Genomic DNA, 14,307 nt, shown 5'->3' with positions numbered 1-14,307 from the left:
TTGCTTGAAAAATCAACCAATAAGACTTTAAAAAGAAAATTGGAGACTTTTCTTAATTTAACATTTCTTAGATGTGTAAAAGAAAATTATAAAGAACTCATTCTTTTGTTTGGGTTCTCTTCTGTTTTACTCTCATTCTTTCTCACTTTACGAGAAAAATCGAGCTTATTTGGGATAATTAATAGTATCTCTCAACATTTCTGTCTCAATGGCTCAAGATGGAAGCCGCCTACCAGTGGGCTGCTGAATAAAGAGAAAACATCCTACAGAAAACAGCATTCAAGCCTGATACATAGTCATGTGTCATTAGCTATTTCATAATTTTCCAAGATTAAAATGAATTCATAGGTTATTGTTCATAATGTGATTATTGAGAAGAATTGGAGATGTTTCTACATGCCCATGCCTTTTCTTTCACTTTAAATTGCTTGAGTTTTACCTTTACTTTTTAATAGCACAAGTGACTCTATTTAATTACTTTTCTTTTCATGGGAATATCGGCTTTTTCTGGCAATTTGTTTTTATGCACCTATACTGAGTTCTCCCTTAACAGCATTAATAATAATGGCTGACATTTTGTGTCAGTAAACAGTTTTTCTTGCCTGGCATGCTGAATGCCTGGTGCTCCGTTATGTTTCTTGAAGCCAAGGTTGTTAGTACTTGATTTCTGCTCTCGAGGAGTTTCTGTAGTGTAGAAGGATAGACAGGCAAACCAGTCAGTTCTACATCACATGATGTGGGCTGTAATAGAGCCCTGCAAAGCTCTTTCCATATAGCATTCTCACATTTGGTTATGAGGCAGCCAGGGCAGCTGTGCTCCATGTGACAGATGAGAACAGAATTGACTTGAGGCTCAGTGACTAGCCCAAAGTGACATGGCTATCAAGGTGCAGAAATGGGGTATGAGTGCAAGTCTTTTGTGTCCCAACTCATTGGTCTATTTTCCTCTATAAACTTTGTGCTTGGAGTGAATCTGTTCTAGTTATCGTTTGATTTTTCTGTAATTTTCATTAGATCTTACGCAATATTTGCTTTGCTGTTTACTTCCTGTTTTTAGTGTTTTGAATTGATTCAGCTATTAGTTTCCTATAATAAGCTAATTTTTTGCTGAAAATAGTGTGCTTTTTTTTTATTTGTGAGAAACACGAATCTGATATGCTGACTAAGGGGATTAAAAAAATTACTTTGAAATCAATGAGTTCCTCATGTCCAGATGCTCTGTACTTCTTTGCCACACTCCCTGTCAGCTCCAGTGGACAGAGAACGCAAGCCTTTCCATCAGTTAGTGTTGGATTCTGGGGCAGTGCTGAATTTAAGCCAAGACATGGGCTTTAATGGCTATCCTCAGCATTGACTTTTTTCTGTAACTTGATGGAAGTAAGTTATCTTTTCATTGTTCGCTCGTCTCTGGAAAAGGAACAGTGTTATCTTCCCCTAGTTAATCTGCAGAGAAGTTCTAGAGGTTAATTATATGTGAAGTCATTTGAAAATTTTAATTGAGTATATATGAAATGGATCTAAAATTTGATATCTTTGTGGCCGGAGTTGGTGGCAGCTGTCCAAGTTTCCGATAATGATTCTTAGCACTGCAGTTGGGTTGCGATAAATGTTTCAGTAAGAGTTTTTAAACAGCTTAAAAAATGTAAAAGTTCTCCTATTTTGTGATTTAAATGCCATTCTTTTCTACTGTCTTAGAGGGAGAATTGGAAGAAGAGTGGCTTAAGGAGGCCGGCTTGTCCAATCTCTTCGGAGAGGCTGCTGGAGATCCCCAAGAAAGTATGGTGTTTTTGTCAACACTGACCCGGACCCAGGCAGCAGCTGTTCAGAAGCGGGTAGAGACCGTCTCTCAGACCTTGAGGAAAAAAAACAAACAGTACCAGATTCCTGACGTCAGAGACATATTTGCTCAACAGAGAGAGTCAAACGACAAAGTAGGTTTTCTTTTTTGATGTTAAAGCAAAGGAATAATTGCTTCGAATCAACTGGACTGGTCCAGTTTAATTGAAATCATTAAAAACTTAATGAGCATGTACATGCCAAGCACCGAAGCTCTGTACTGGCAGTGATCAAGAGGGACTTGATCCCTGTCCTTCTAGAAGTTATACTGATGGGGCAGAAAATTAAACAAGTTAAAATTCAGAGTGATAATCCTTGTGTTAGGTGTCCTTGGAGCATTAGGAGTGGCGCCAATCCCGAGACAACGTGACTGCCAATTGTTACTTATAGAAAAGTGTAGGAAGTAGGGGACTTTTCCTTATCTGTTAACTCTGGTAGGAATGTTTGCTTTTTTCTAGATTCACTGGGGGATGAATAGAAGTGGAATGTGAGGGAGCTAATTGCAGCTGAATTACGAAATAGGAACCCTGAAGCATGCAAAACTTCCCCTTTGTGGATAGTGCCTAGGTCAGTGCCCAGCACATAGAAGATTTGAGTAAATATTTGTCAAGATGGTTAATTTGTTAGTGGAAGCTGTTGAAGTCTGGAAGACGAAGAGATATCAGGGAAGGCCTGGCAAAAGTAAGAGACCTGTGCAACCTAGCCAGTGCTACTCCAAACAGCCAGTTGGTAGGCTATTTGTTACTTGTCCGTGAGGACCTAAGGAGCTTGCAAAAAATATAAATTAATATCATCTGTTCTTTTATTGAGAAAGTCTTGCTACCAAAAAAAAAGTCAGCTGAACCAAATGATGTTCTTAGGGTTGAAGCTGATTTACATTCTGGCCTGTTCTCAGTTGGCACTTTGAATAGCTCTGGTCTAGAAGACCCAGGGGGATGCTTGGATTGAGAACAAACAAAAGAAATCTTGAACAATGCTTGCAGTGATGATAATGACAATAATAATTGCTGCCACCACTACTGAACACTTACCATGACGGCTACTTTCCTTGCTTTATCTTGTTTAGTCTTTATAGCTGTCCTGTGAGTGAGGTATTGTCTTTCCATTCTATGGCTGAGGCTCACAGACTTTAAGTAACTTGCTCAATGTCCCGTAGATAGTAAAGGCAAATTTGTCTGACTCTAAAGGACGTGGTTTTAACCACTCTGCATCCTGCTATATTTGGGTTTCCATATGTGATTCTGATGTTAAGAATCATATTTACACTGTAAATAGAGGGTAAAAAAAATCATATGATTCTTTAAAAAAAAAAAAGAAGGAATGAAAGGGCTTATATTTAAGATATCCTTCTGTCATGCAGAGGTTTTTTGCTTTTTGTAGATATTTCATTCTTCCAGGAAATCCTTTGTCGCTATAGATTGCTACTCTGTTTGCATGATCAATTGTGGATCAAATCCAGTCCATTTTACAGGAGTTTTGGGGTCACTGGATTGCTCTGAGCAGGTCTCTTGCTGCTATGAGGCAGTTAAGCACTTGCTTACCACCCGGTGATTATTTGGGACATGCTCTGGAGTTGAAGGACTGGGCTAAGTTTCCAGCTGTAGAAAAATGAATGGTGAGGAAATATGGTATTATGACATTTCCTTCTCAACTGAAGAACCCTCTCTAACAGAGTTAAGAGTAAATAAAAAGGGGGAGGGGGCCAAGTGCTGAGCCTAAGCAGAATACATACTGTGGGATTCCTTCCAATCTCCAAGGGGATCTTGCTACTCAATGCTAGAAGCAGCATTTTTCACCAAATTCCTGGTAATGTCTAAACCACATGGTTTGAGTCCAAGGTAATTGGTGGACTGTATCATCTCATGGAGTCATTAAGAGAGAAATAGCACAACTGAATTAAAATAATGTTAACTTGCTTACACTGCGTGCCTTTCATTGAAACACTACCACTCATTAAAAATATGTCCCCCATCCCTCAAGCAAACATGGGCCAGCTATCTTCACTGACAGTTATTCTATTCTCAGATAAGTACATATTCAGCTCTTCCATTTTAAATGCTTCCTCCTGAAGCCCTTGCTGACACTAGGAAATATAATGCAGAAATGAATACGATCCGCACTGTCATCTTCAATTGCTAAGGAAAACAGTTCCGACCACATGCTCCAAAATATGTGTTGATAGGTAAGATTAGACTCACTCACTGTGTTCGTTGTGCCGTGGAGGGCTAGCCTTTTACAGGGTTGTGGGCCGAGGAAGAATGGTGTTGCTCTGTCCTGAGGGGGATTGAAGTAGTGCCATGACCCTTGCACCACTTTTGCGATTCGGTAGTCACTGTGCACTGTCCTGGGAACTGCCAGTCTCTCAGTAGTGCCTCTCTGTACCTGTCTCACTGCTTTTCTAGATCCTTCTTAGACTGCAGGTGGAAGGGTGAGTGCTTTTTGGCTAACTGCTTGAGGTAAAATGTATGGAGAGGGGACTATAAAGGACACTTGCTTCTGTGTAGAGATGAAAATCCAATAGAGTGATTATTTTAAAGATAATTCAATCAGGTAGACCTTTATGTACGATTGATCTGGAGTCCTGATTCCCGAGTTCCTTCTGAAGCCTTCCTTGATGTGGAGGAGGTACTGCCTGGCCACACTTGCTGGGGAGGGGATCTGGCCTGTTTTGCCATGTCCACAAACACGTGGAGAGCTCCGTTCTTCGGGTGTCACTGCCCCAACCCTTGAGAAAGGAGTTCCTTTGAATATCTGAACTCTTATTACCTGTTTGGCAATTTAGTTTTAATTTGTCTCACATTGATTACTAGCTTTTTTTTTAAATTTGAAGAATTTCTATTTTATTATCTACATGTCAACTTATAAGTTGGTTTTATAGCAGCCTTATTGAGATGTGATTTACAAACCATCTGACTCCCTCATTTAACGTCTACATTTCAGTGGTTTTTAGTGTATTCCCAGATTTGCAGCCATTGCCACAGTCAGTTTTAGCACATTTTCATCATCCCCAAGAGAAAGCCTGTGCCTTCCAGCAAGACATTCTCCATATTCCTCTCCTTACCCCTAGGCCACTAATCTACTTTTTAGTCTCTATGATTTGCCTATTCTGGGCATTTCATAGAAATGGAATCATACAATCTGTGGCCCTTGTGACTGGTTCCTTTCACTTTGTGTGAGGTTTTCAAGGCTCATCCACGTCATGGCGTGTGTCAGTACTTCATTTCTTTTTATTGCTGAACAACATTTCGACTGTGTGGATAGAGCGCATTTTGTTTATCCACTCATCTGTTGATGGATCTTACTAGCTTTTTGATATATTTGTCTTCTCTCTCAACTAAATGGGGGTATTCTTGATGGCAAGGATGCTCTTGACACTTTTCATATTCCCCACAGGGCTTAGCATTATGTCTTACTAGTTGTGGGTAATCAAATATTTGTTGGACAATTGCTTATTGATTATAACCATAGTGCTTTTTTTCCGTGATTGTTATAATTCTGAGTACATTTCTTGTGCTGTAAAGGTTACTCATGGAATTATTTACAATACTGTATCTCTGGTTGTGAGTTGGAGATGACTAAATGGCCCATTTTCTATCTTTAGGTTCCAGATGGCACTGAATCACAGTCAGTGAGAACAAATGAAAACAAATACCGAGGAAAAGATGGTATGTTGGACCTGTTCTCTTGTATTTTATCATTTATTACTATGACAAACAGATATAACCTTTTAGAACATTCACCTTCAATTCTAGTAGGCAAATTCTATTGAAATACTAATATAAAGTACCCAAGTGGATAATTACATAAGGCTGGGTGTATAGTGGGCCTTTGATTTATTTTTTTTAATGTTTGTATATCACTACCTGTTCTGATAGCTCTATATGTAGTCAGCTTTCCTGAATGCTTACCATGTGCAAGTCTCTATGCGGAGTTGTTTTCCTTATTTAATAGACTCAAGAACTCTGTGTAGTACGTGCTGTTCTTGACCCATTTTACAGATGGGAGAACTGAGGTTTAAAGACATGAAGTCTACTTTCCCAAGGCCATACAGCTAGTAAGTGGAGCCAGTGAATGTGAAGCGTGGTTCTTAAATCATAAGTTCTTAATTCATAAATGGATCACTTTTCAGCAAGTTTAAAAAAACTTAAAAAAATACTTAAGATTTCTTTTGGCAATTGATTATAATTCTCCTTTTCATACATTTCCTCTTGTATATCTGTTATTTCAGAAATGGATTAGACATTCAAGGCATGCATGAAAGTAAATATTGAGACTTTATTAGTACTTATCAAGAAAGAATTTATAGCTATTTCATTTATTTACAAAAAGGAAAAATGTTCTAAATTAAGGTCATAGATTTAAGCTTAAAAATTTAATCCGTAATGTGTTGTAATTTAAAACTATAACAAAGGTGGTCTGTGACTGCTGGATTCCAGCTCAATGACTTATCCTTTTCTCTTGCTTATGTTCTTAAGACTGGGCACCTGGAGAGTTCCTGCCATTAATAGTTGTGTATTTGGATTGGAATCAGTCAGGGAAAAGCATCAGGTAGACTGTGGAGGGCTGGGAAGTGTTCCCAACCTTCCTATAAAAACCAGGGGTTAGTCCAATATTATAGGGGACATTTTGGAGTCTTGGAGCATCCACTACGTCTACTTTTCCTTCCATACTTTTCTCAGAACTTCTCTCCTGCACCGCTGCCTTTAAAAAGAAAAAAAAAAATACACACAGACATATACACATATATATGTAACTGTGTGCGTGTGTTTGTATAGACATATGCATGTCTATATATTTACATCTATAAAAAGCACTTGGTTTTTACTATACCATAGACGTGTCTTTAGTTATGTGTTTTATATCAGAATGAAATTACTGGGTGTTTCCCTGCATCTATGTACCAGCAAACACTGATGTGCTGAGCAGCTGGAATAGCCACGCTGGCCGGCTAGAGAGCCTGGTCATCATGGGAGATGATGAACGTTTTGTGCCAATGTCAGGATGCTTTGGGCTTTGGGGGAGAGTGACTGACAATTGCTAAATGAGTACTGAGAAAAACATTGTCTTTTCTTGATGTTTTTCTCCCTTGCCAGAGATGGTGATGTAGGCTATATAAACAGAAGTTCTGGAAAACAAGTTCATTATATGAGTACTTTCCAGCCTGGCTTGCAGCAGGCGAGTGAAGTGTGACAGATTTGCTGCCTGACTTACATCTGCTTTTGCTGGAATGCTGTGAAGTGGGCAGAGAGGCTCCAGTCAGAATAATAAGTGAATGTGTGTAATGCCATCTAAGTCTGAGTATTTGCTACCGCACCTGTTCTGGGCAATGCCATGCTCTTTCACTAGCCAGTGAATCAACCAGTGTCACGCGAACATTGAAAGGTTCAAAAGGAAATGCATGGAGGGGCCGGCCCGGTGGCACAGTGGTTAAGTTTGCACGTTCTGCTTTGGCAACCTGGGGTTTGCCGGTTCAGATCCCGGGTGCGGACATGGCACCACTTGGCAAGCCATGCTGTAGTAGGCATCCCAACATATAAAGTAGAGGAAGATGGGCATGGGTGTTAGCTCAGGGCCGGTCTTCTTCAGCAAAAAGAGGAGGATTGGCAGTAGACGTTAGCTCAGGGCCAGTCTTCCTCAAAAAAAAAAAAAAAAAGGAGATGCATGGAAAATATTGGAGTTCAAAGTGGAGCTCTTTCTGCTTGAAATCTGAAAGTGTAAGCAGCGTAGTTTATTTTAAATGTTCTCCCTACACTTGGACTTTTATACATCTTCAAAGATACTGATTCTAAATGAAAAAGTTATAAAGTTTTAACATTGCAAGGGTTGTCGCATTTTTAATTACTCTGCTGCTAAGTATCAATCTTAACTTTTCATTAAGTTATACAATTCTATGTATATGAAAGGCCCAGAGTTTAATGCGTATATTTAGAAATATTAATAATGTCTCCAAATTTTTAAAAACTTTCATATTAGTATGTATATTGTCTTATTTTCTTTTTTGCTTTCCATAGAGGAGGGAAAATTCTTTTCTAAAATAAAGACACTTTGGCATATTTGGGACAATTGAAAAACTTTAAAGAGTTTTGTAAAATATTTGTAACCCAGTGCTGTTGTCTACTTCAAAACCAAAGGAGAATAGATTAGATAAATATATTATTTATACTGTAGAAGTTTAACAGCCAAAAGACTTATCTCAGCATTGTCTGTTAACTTTTCTCTTTGAGGTTAGACAATTGATTTGTAGATACTTTCATTAGCCAATTAGTCTCCCATTTCTTGTAGTAGCACCCCTCCATCGCCCCTAAAACTGTTTCCCCTGCTATCTGCCTTAACTTGATTTACCATTTGAACCTTTAGGCTTTATATGCTGTGTTTTTCATTTTTGCCACCTTTTGGAGGAAATTCATACATTTTAAATGTATTCTAACTAAATTCTAATTTCTCTACTCTTTTTAATCTTTTTAAAAGATTGTCGTCTGAGCTAGCATCTATTGCCTATCTTCCTATTTTTTCTTCTTCTTCTTCTTCTCCCCAAAGCCCCCCAGTACATAGTTGTATATTCTAGTTGTGAGCGTCTCTGGTTGTGCCATGTGGGACGCTGCCTCAGCATGGCCTGATGAGCAGTGCCATGTCCGCACCCAGGATCCGAAGCAGCGAAACCCTGGGCTGCCAAAGTGGAGCGCACGAACTTAACCACTCAGCCGGCCCCTCTCCACTCAGTTTTGAATTCAGCACAGGACATTTGTTTAGGGGGTGTTGTTTATTGTAACTCTGACATGGAGGTGATGAGGAGAAAAAGGAATCATTGTAAAACTCTTGTCCATAAACACACAGCTTCTGGAAAGGTAGCTTCTAATTTAAGAAAATGGCTCATCATTTTTTTTCCTCTGAGAATGGTTTCCTAGGAAACCAACGTGCATATTCACAGAAAAACGTAAAGCAGTGTAAACCAGTGGGAAAATAAAACTAAAATTGTGCTCTGACATTTAATACTTGAAAAATTAATCATAAAAGATCTAGTTATGCTAATTAAAAAAATTGTCACAGGCAGTTGGAAAAGCGTAAATGTGGCATAGATGACAGCAGATAAATGCTATCAAAGAGCCTTAAATTTATTCTTATTTTTTGGAATTGGCCTAGGTAAATGTTTACTTTCTTAACTGTGAAGTGCCACCAGGACCAGCTGTGTATGTAATATCCAGGGCCAGTGCAAAATGAAAATGGAGGACTTCCTGTTCAAATTTCAGGAGAGCAACAGTAGAACGTTAAACCCAGCAGGGGGCCTGTCTCTGCACGGAGCCCTGGGTGACTGCACAGGTCGCATGCCCACGAAGCTTGTCCTGCTTTTTAAATGGGAGTGAATAAGGCTAGATTTTTATTTATTCTTGATTTTGAGTAAAACAAAATTTTTTTGTTTTTAATTTAAATAACCATAAATATCTTTTTCTGAAGGCAGCATGCTTTTAATAATATAACTACATATAGCATATGTTTGTTAAATTTTTAGATTAACTTTATCTTTCATCACCTTGTTGTGATAGTATATAAGTGTATAAATGCACTACGTCATTTTATTTTGTAATTCATAGCTGCTCACTATGAATTAAATGTCTGCGATGAGATAATAAAAGTAATCCGGTCATTGGTTCCAAGGTTTTCTAAATGTGAGTTGTGTTAAAACCAAAAACATGTCAAATAGTCAAATTTAGAAGTATTTTCTCCAAAGCTTAAAGCTGACATTTTCAGCACAGAGGTTTTCAAATGTTATTTTTTTTCCTGGAGGATTAACGACAAACAAACCAAAAACAAATGTTAAACTTATTATACCCTTGAAATGTTGATGTAAATATCTGAAATTTATTTGACTAGGTTTTTGGTTTTAGGAACTTCTATGGTCTTTGATATAATCAGGTGTAAAATCTATTGGTTCCTGTACCAGGTACGTCCAGACCTGACTCCCACAGTGATAAGGTTCTGGCACTAACTCTTGTTTTGGAATCTTTACTATGATGGGTAGGTAACATTCCAGAAAGGAAGCACAGGGCGTGGAAGAGCTCTATTCCAGGAATCTGTCCCAATGTGAGGAAATTAAATGGCATATTGCTAGTTCTAAGAGAGTAAAACTAATCTCCTTCTCCTCCTTTTTCTTTCTTTTTTTTTGCTTTTAATCACCCAGTGTCAAATAAAACAACAATTAAATCTGCTAATTTTCTGTGGAGTTTTTCATTCAGAGTTTGAGATCATTCAGCAGTGTTTTGAAATTGGAGCCAGTCTACGAATTGTAACCTTAGGATTCCTTGAATATCCTTTTTACTATTAAAATAACCATTTATTATTGCCTATAGTAAGTAGTACTCTTCCCAAAGGTTTTTGTACAGTTGATGTGTTGGAAGTCAACAAAGAAATAAACAAAGCGTATGAATTGGGTCTTTTGTTTTTTTCCCAGACCGGGCATCTAGCTTAGTTGTTGGTGAAAAGGAGCTGATCCTACTGGTGCCTGAGGAGGCACCTGCCTCTGAAACGGATATCAACTTGGAGGTATCATTTGCAGAGCAAGCAGTCAGTCAGAAAGAGAGCTCCAAGGAGAAGATTCAGAAGAACAGAGGCGATGATGGCCCATTACCTGTATGTGGTACACTGTTCGGATGTCCCTAAATATGAATCTATTTTTCATTAGCTTTTTATTTTGAAAATTTCAAACCCATAGAAAAGTTGAAAAACAAGTATGGCAGACACCCTAAAGGCTTCATGTAGATCCTTTCAGCAGTTAAAGTTTTATAGCCTTTGCTTTCTCTCTTTCTACACCTGTCTGTATATATGTTGTGCTATCAGATACACACTATTTTTAGCTTAAGAAGGGCATACCAAACAAAACAGCTATAATACTTAAGAAATTGAGCACTAAAACAATAATTATATGTAATATACAGTCATATTAAAATTTTCCCAGTTGTCATGATATTGTCCTTTATAGCTTCTGCCTTCCCCACCCCCATTTTGGATTCAAACAAGGGTCACGTGTGACATTTGATGTCCTATCATTTTGGATTCTTTGAATCTAGGTGAGGTTCCCTGCTTTTTTCATGTTTTTAAAGAGTCCAAGTCAGATTTTTGATTTTGTCTGTTTCCTTGTGACTGGACTCAAGTTACATATTTCTGGCCAATCTTCTCCTTCAATGACACTTAGGTCTCCTCTTGGATCATCAGAAGACAGGCACAATGTCAGATAGTCCCTTTGTTGGTGGCGGAAGTTTGACCACTTGGTTTAGGAGATGTTCACAGATCTCCCCATTGTAAAGATACCTCTTCTTAGGTGCGATTAGTACTAATTTGTGATCCTTGAGACTGGGCGAATATTCCATTTGTCAGTAATCGCCCATCCTCTAGTGATTTCACCATGCATTTGTAATCCTTGCCTGAAACAATAATTAAACTGGTGTTTGAGAAATGGGCAATTTCGAATTCTAGTATTTCTTCTATATTGGTTGGCTGGCAATCTTCTGTAGTAATTACTTCCGCTCCCTTTTCTCTTGTTGTTTTTGAATATCTCTATGGACTGATGGCTTCTGTTTTCCATTCAATGTTTTATAAATCATCGTTTTTCTTTGATGTTCAAATTTACTGAAATTTGACCAATGAGAGCCCTTTGAGCTGGTTCCTATGTCGTTCAACATGCCCTCGTCATTGTTTTGTTTCTTTGCTTTCTAGTACAAGATGTTCCATGCTCACCTTGTACTGTTCTCCACTCAGACTGGAAAGAATCTTTTTCTTCAAGGAGCCCTGGTTCCTTTTAGTAGCAGATTGTGTTTAGAAACCAAGCTTGCGTGCTGTGTTCTCATTGCTACTGAATGTCTTATATTTAAAAATATATATATTTATTAATGTATTTATTTTGTAGAATTTCACACATGCAAAGATAAAAGGAATAGTATAATGAATCCCCCAGTACTCATCACCTGGCCCCAACATTCATTAACTTAGGGGTAGTCCTGACCTCTCCACACTCCCGTATAATTCCTTACTTTGTGCTATTTGGGAACATATCTCTGAATTATATTTTATCCTCTGTAAATATTTTAGTATGTATTTATAAAAGATAAAGAAGTTTTTTGTTTGTAGTTTTGATTTGCTGAGAAGATTTGCCCTGAGCTAACATCCACTGCCAATCTTCCTCTTTGTTTTCCTTGAGGAAGATTAGCCCTGAGTTAACATCTCTGCCAGTCTTCCTCTTTTTGGTACATGGGTCACCGCTACAGCATGGCTGACAAGTGGTATAGGTCTGCACCTGGGTGTCAAACCCATGAACCTGGGCCACTGAAGGGGAACGCACAGAATTTTAACCACTAGGCCACAGGGCCAGACCCCTAAAGAGTGTTTTTTTATAAACATATATCCATATTACCATTATTGTACCTAAAAATATGCTAACAATTTTTAATTTTAAATATGCAGTCAGGTTTCAAATTTCAAATTATATCACGAATTTCATGAGTTTTTTTACAGGTTGTTTGAATCAGAATCCAAATGATGTTCATGCATTGCAATTGGTTGATATGTCTTTTAAGACTCTTTTAAACCCTCTCTCTTTCCTTCCCCCTCCCTTTCTCCTACCCGCTCCCCCTCTCCCCATCTCTACATCCCACTCTCTCTCTCTCTTTCTTTCTTTCTTTCTCTCCCCCTCTCTGTCTCTCTCTCCCCGCTAAAATTTAGTTGTTGAATAAACCTGGTTATTTAAGTTGTAGAGAATTCTGCCCCTCTGACTAATTCTATCCTGTGTTCTTCTGTTTCTTGTAAATTGATTGACTCCAGATTTATCAGATTCAGGTTCATTTTTTGGTCAAGTCTACTTCATATGTTATTGTGCATGAGGAGACACAGATGCTTGGTTGTCTGTCTCTTTTTCTGAGCAGCTGCTGCTGATCAGTGATTGGATCCAGTAGTTTATCAATGGTGACAAAATGATGTTCCAATTTTTTCTTTTTATTTATTAATTTGAATACTTCTTTTAAGAAAAACCTTCTCAGGGGCTGGCCCCGTGGCCGAGTGGTTAAGTTCGCGCACTCCGCAGCAGGCGGCCCAGCGTTTCGTTAGTTCGAATCCTGGGCGCGGACATGGCACTGCTCATCAGACCACGCTGAGGCAGCGTCCCACATGCCACAACTAGAAGAACCCACAACGAAGAATATGCAACTATGTACCGGGGGGCTTTGGGGAGAAAAAGGAAAAAATAAAATCTTTAAAAAAAAAAAAAAAAAAAAAAAGAAAAACCTTCTCAAAATGCTTACTTCTTCCTTGTATTTACTAGTTTTCAAAATTCCTTTTGTTCCCTAGCATCTTTTGCTAGTAACCAATTAATGTTTTGTTTTAATTTTTTAATGAAAATGATATGTTAACTCATGGATGTAAACATATATGACATGACCCTAGACAAAATTTCCCATACTTATCTGGTATGTTTTTTGCTTCATATCTGGAATTGTCTGTTTCTGCAAGAAACCCTGGTTCCGTGTAGTAGAAATATACTTTTATGACTATGATCAGGACAATGGAAATGTTCCTTTCTCTGGGTTGGCCATTGCTTAAACCCTGTTCAGAAGACAGAAGTACATCTGTATCTTCTGTCTTCTATGCTGAGACTAGTGATTCTCAGGATACAGCAGATAATATAATTAGAATATTGCATAATTGCTTGTTTGTTTTATCCTCCATTAATGCACAGCAATTCCAGAATAACAGTACTAACACTATCATCAACAATATGATTATTAGAAAACAGTTTAAACTTGTTTTTCTTTTCTTCAGTTGTTTGTGTCGGTGGGGTATACCCCAAAAGGAATGTAACAATGAAATTTCTATGTCTTAGGTTGCTTAGGAGTGTTATTCTTTGTGCCATTAAGCCCCCAACTGCATACATACATGGTTGGGTTAATTTCTTTCATTTTGTTTTCAATTTTTAGGGATTGATTTTTTGAAGTTTATTTTGTTTTGTAAGCAAGTAAAATGTTTGTGTAGTCCAAAAGTCAAATTTAAAAACAAGGTGTGTTAAAAATCTAGCTTCTATCCTTGAGCCATCACCCAATTCCCTCCCTCCTCGTACAAGTAAACTTCTTTTTAATTTTATGGTTTATCCTTCTCTTCTTAATTAAGTGGTAGCCCACTATACACACTTTTTTCCACCTCCGTTTTTTTTTGTGTGTGACTTAGTGGTATATTCTGGAAATCACTCTCTAGTTGTATGGAGAAATATTTCTCATTTTTTTAAATAGATGTACTCCATTGTGAGGATGTATCATAATTTATTTAATTTGTCCCTTAATGGTGGCCATCTGGGTTATTTCCAGTCGTTATCATATATTTTTAAGAATCTATTTTCATACCCAGTGGGAAAAGTCAAGAAATATGCATCATTTGGCCTGAAGAGATGATCCATGCTCCCAGACTATCTTTAGCAAAAGTGTCTTTTAAAAGTGA

At 37.9% G+C, this 14,307-nt stretch overlaps 1 protein-coding gene across 8 annotated transcripts in view; it reads left to right on the top strand.

The window, feature by feature from the left end:
• Positions 1–14,307, top strand: part of ARHGAP18 (Rho GTPase activating protein 18) — a 171,741-nt gene that overhangs the window by 115,805 nt on the left and 41,629 nt on the right. For all 8 annotated transcript variants that reach the window (XM_005596918.4, XM_070223766.1, XM_070223769.1 and 5 more), the window contains 3 exons: positions 1,696–1,931; positions 5,438–5,501; positions 10,283–10,461. In XM_005596918.4, coding sequence (XP_005596975.1) covers positions 1,696–1,931; positions 5,438–5,501; positions 10,283–10,461 — 479 coding nt within the window. The remainder of the gene's footprint in view (positions 1–1,695; positions 1,932–5,437; positions 5,502–10,282; positions 10,462–14,307) is intronic.

The sequence above is a fragment of the Equus caballus genome, chromosome 10, assembly GCF_041296265.1.
Source record: "Equus caballus isolate H_3958 breed thoroughbred chromosome 10, TB-T2T, whole genome shotgun sequence".
Taxonomy (NCBI): Eukaryota; Metazoa; Chordata; class Mammalia; order Perissodactyla; family Equidae; genus Equus; species Equus caballus.
This window is presented reverse-complemented; position numbering and strand designations above follow the sequence as displayed.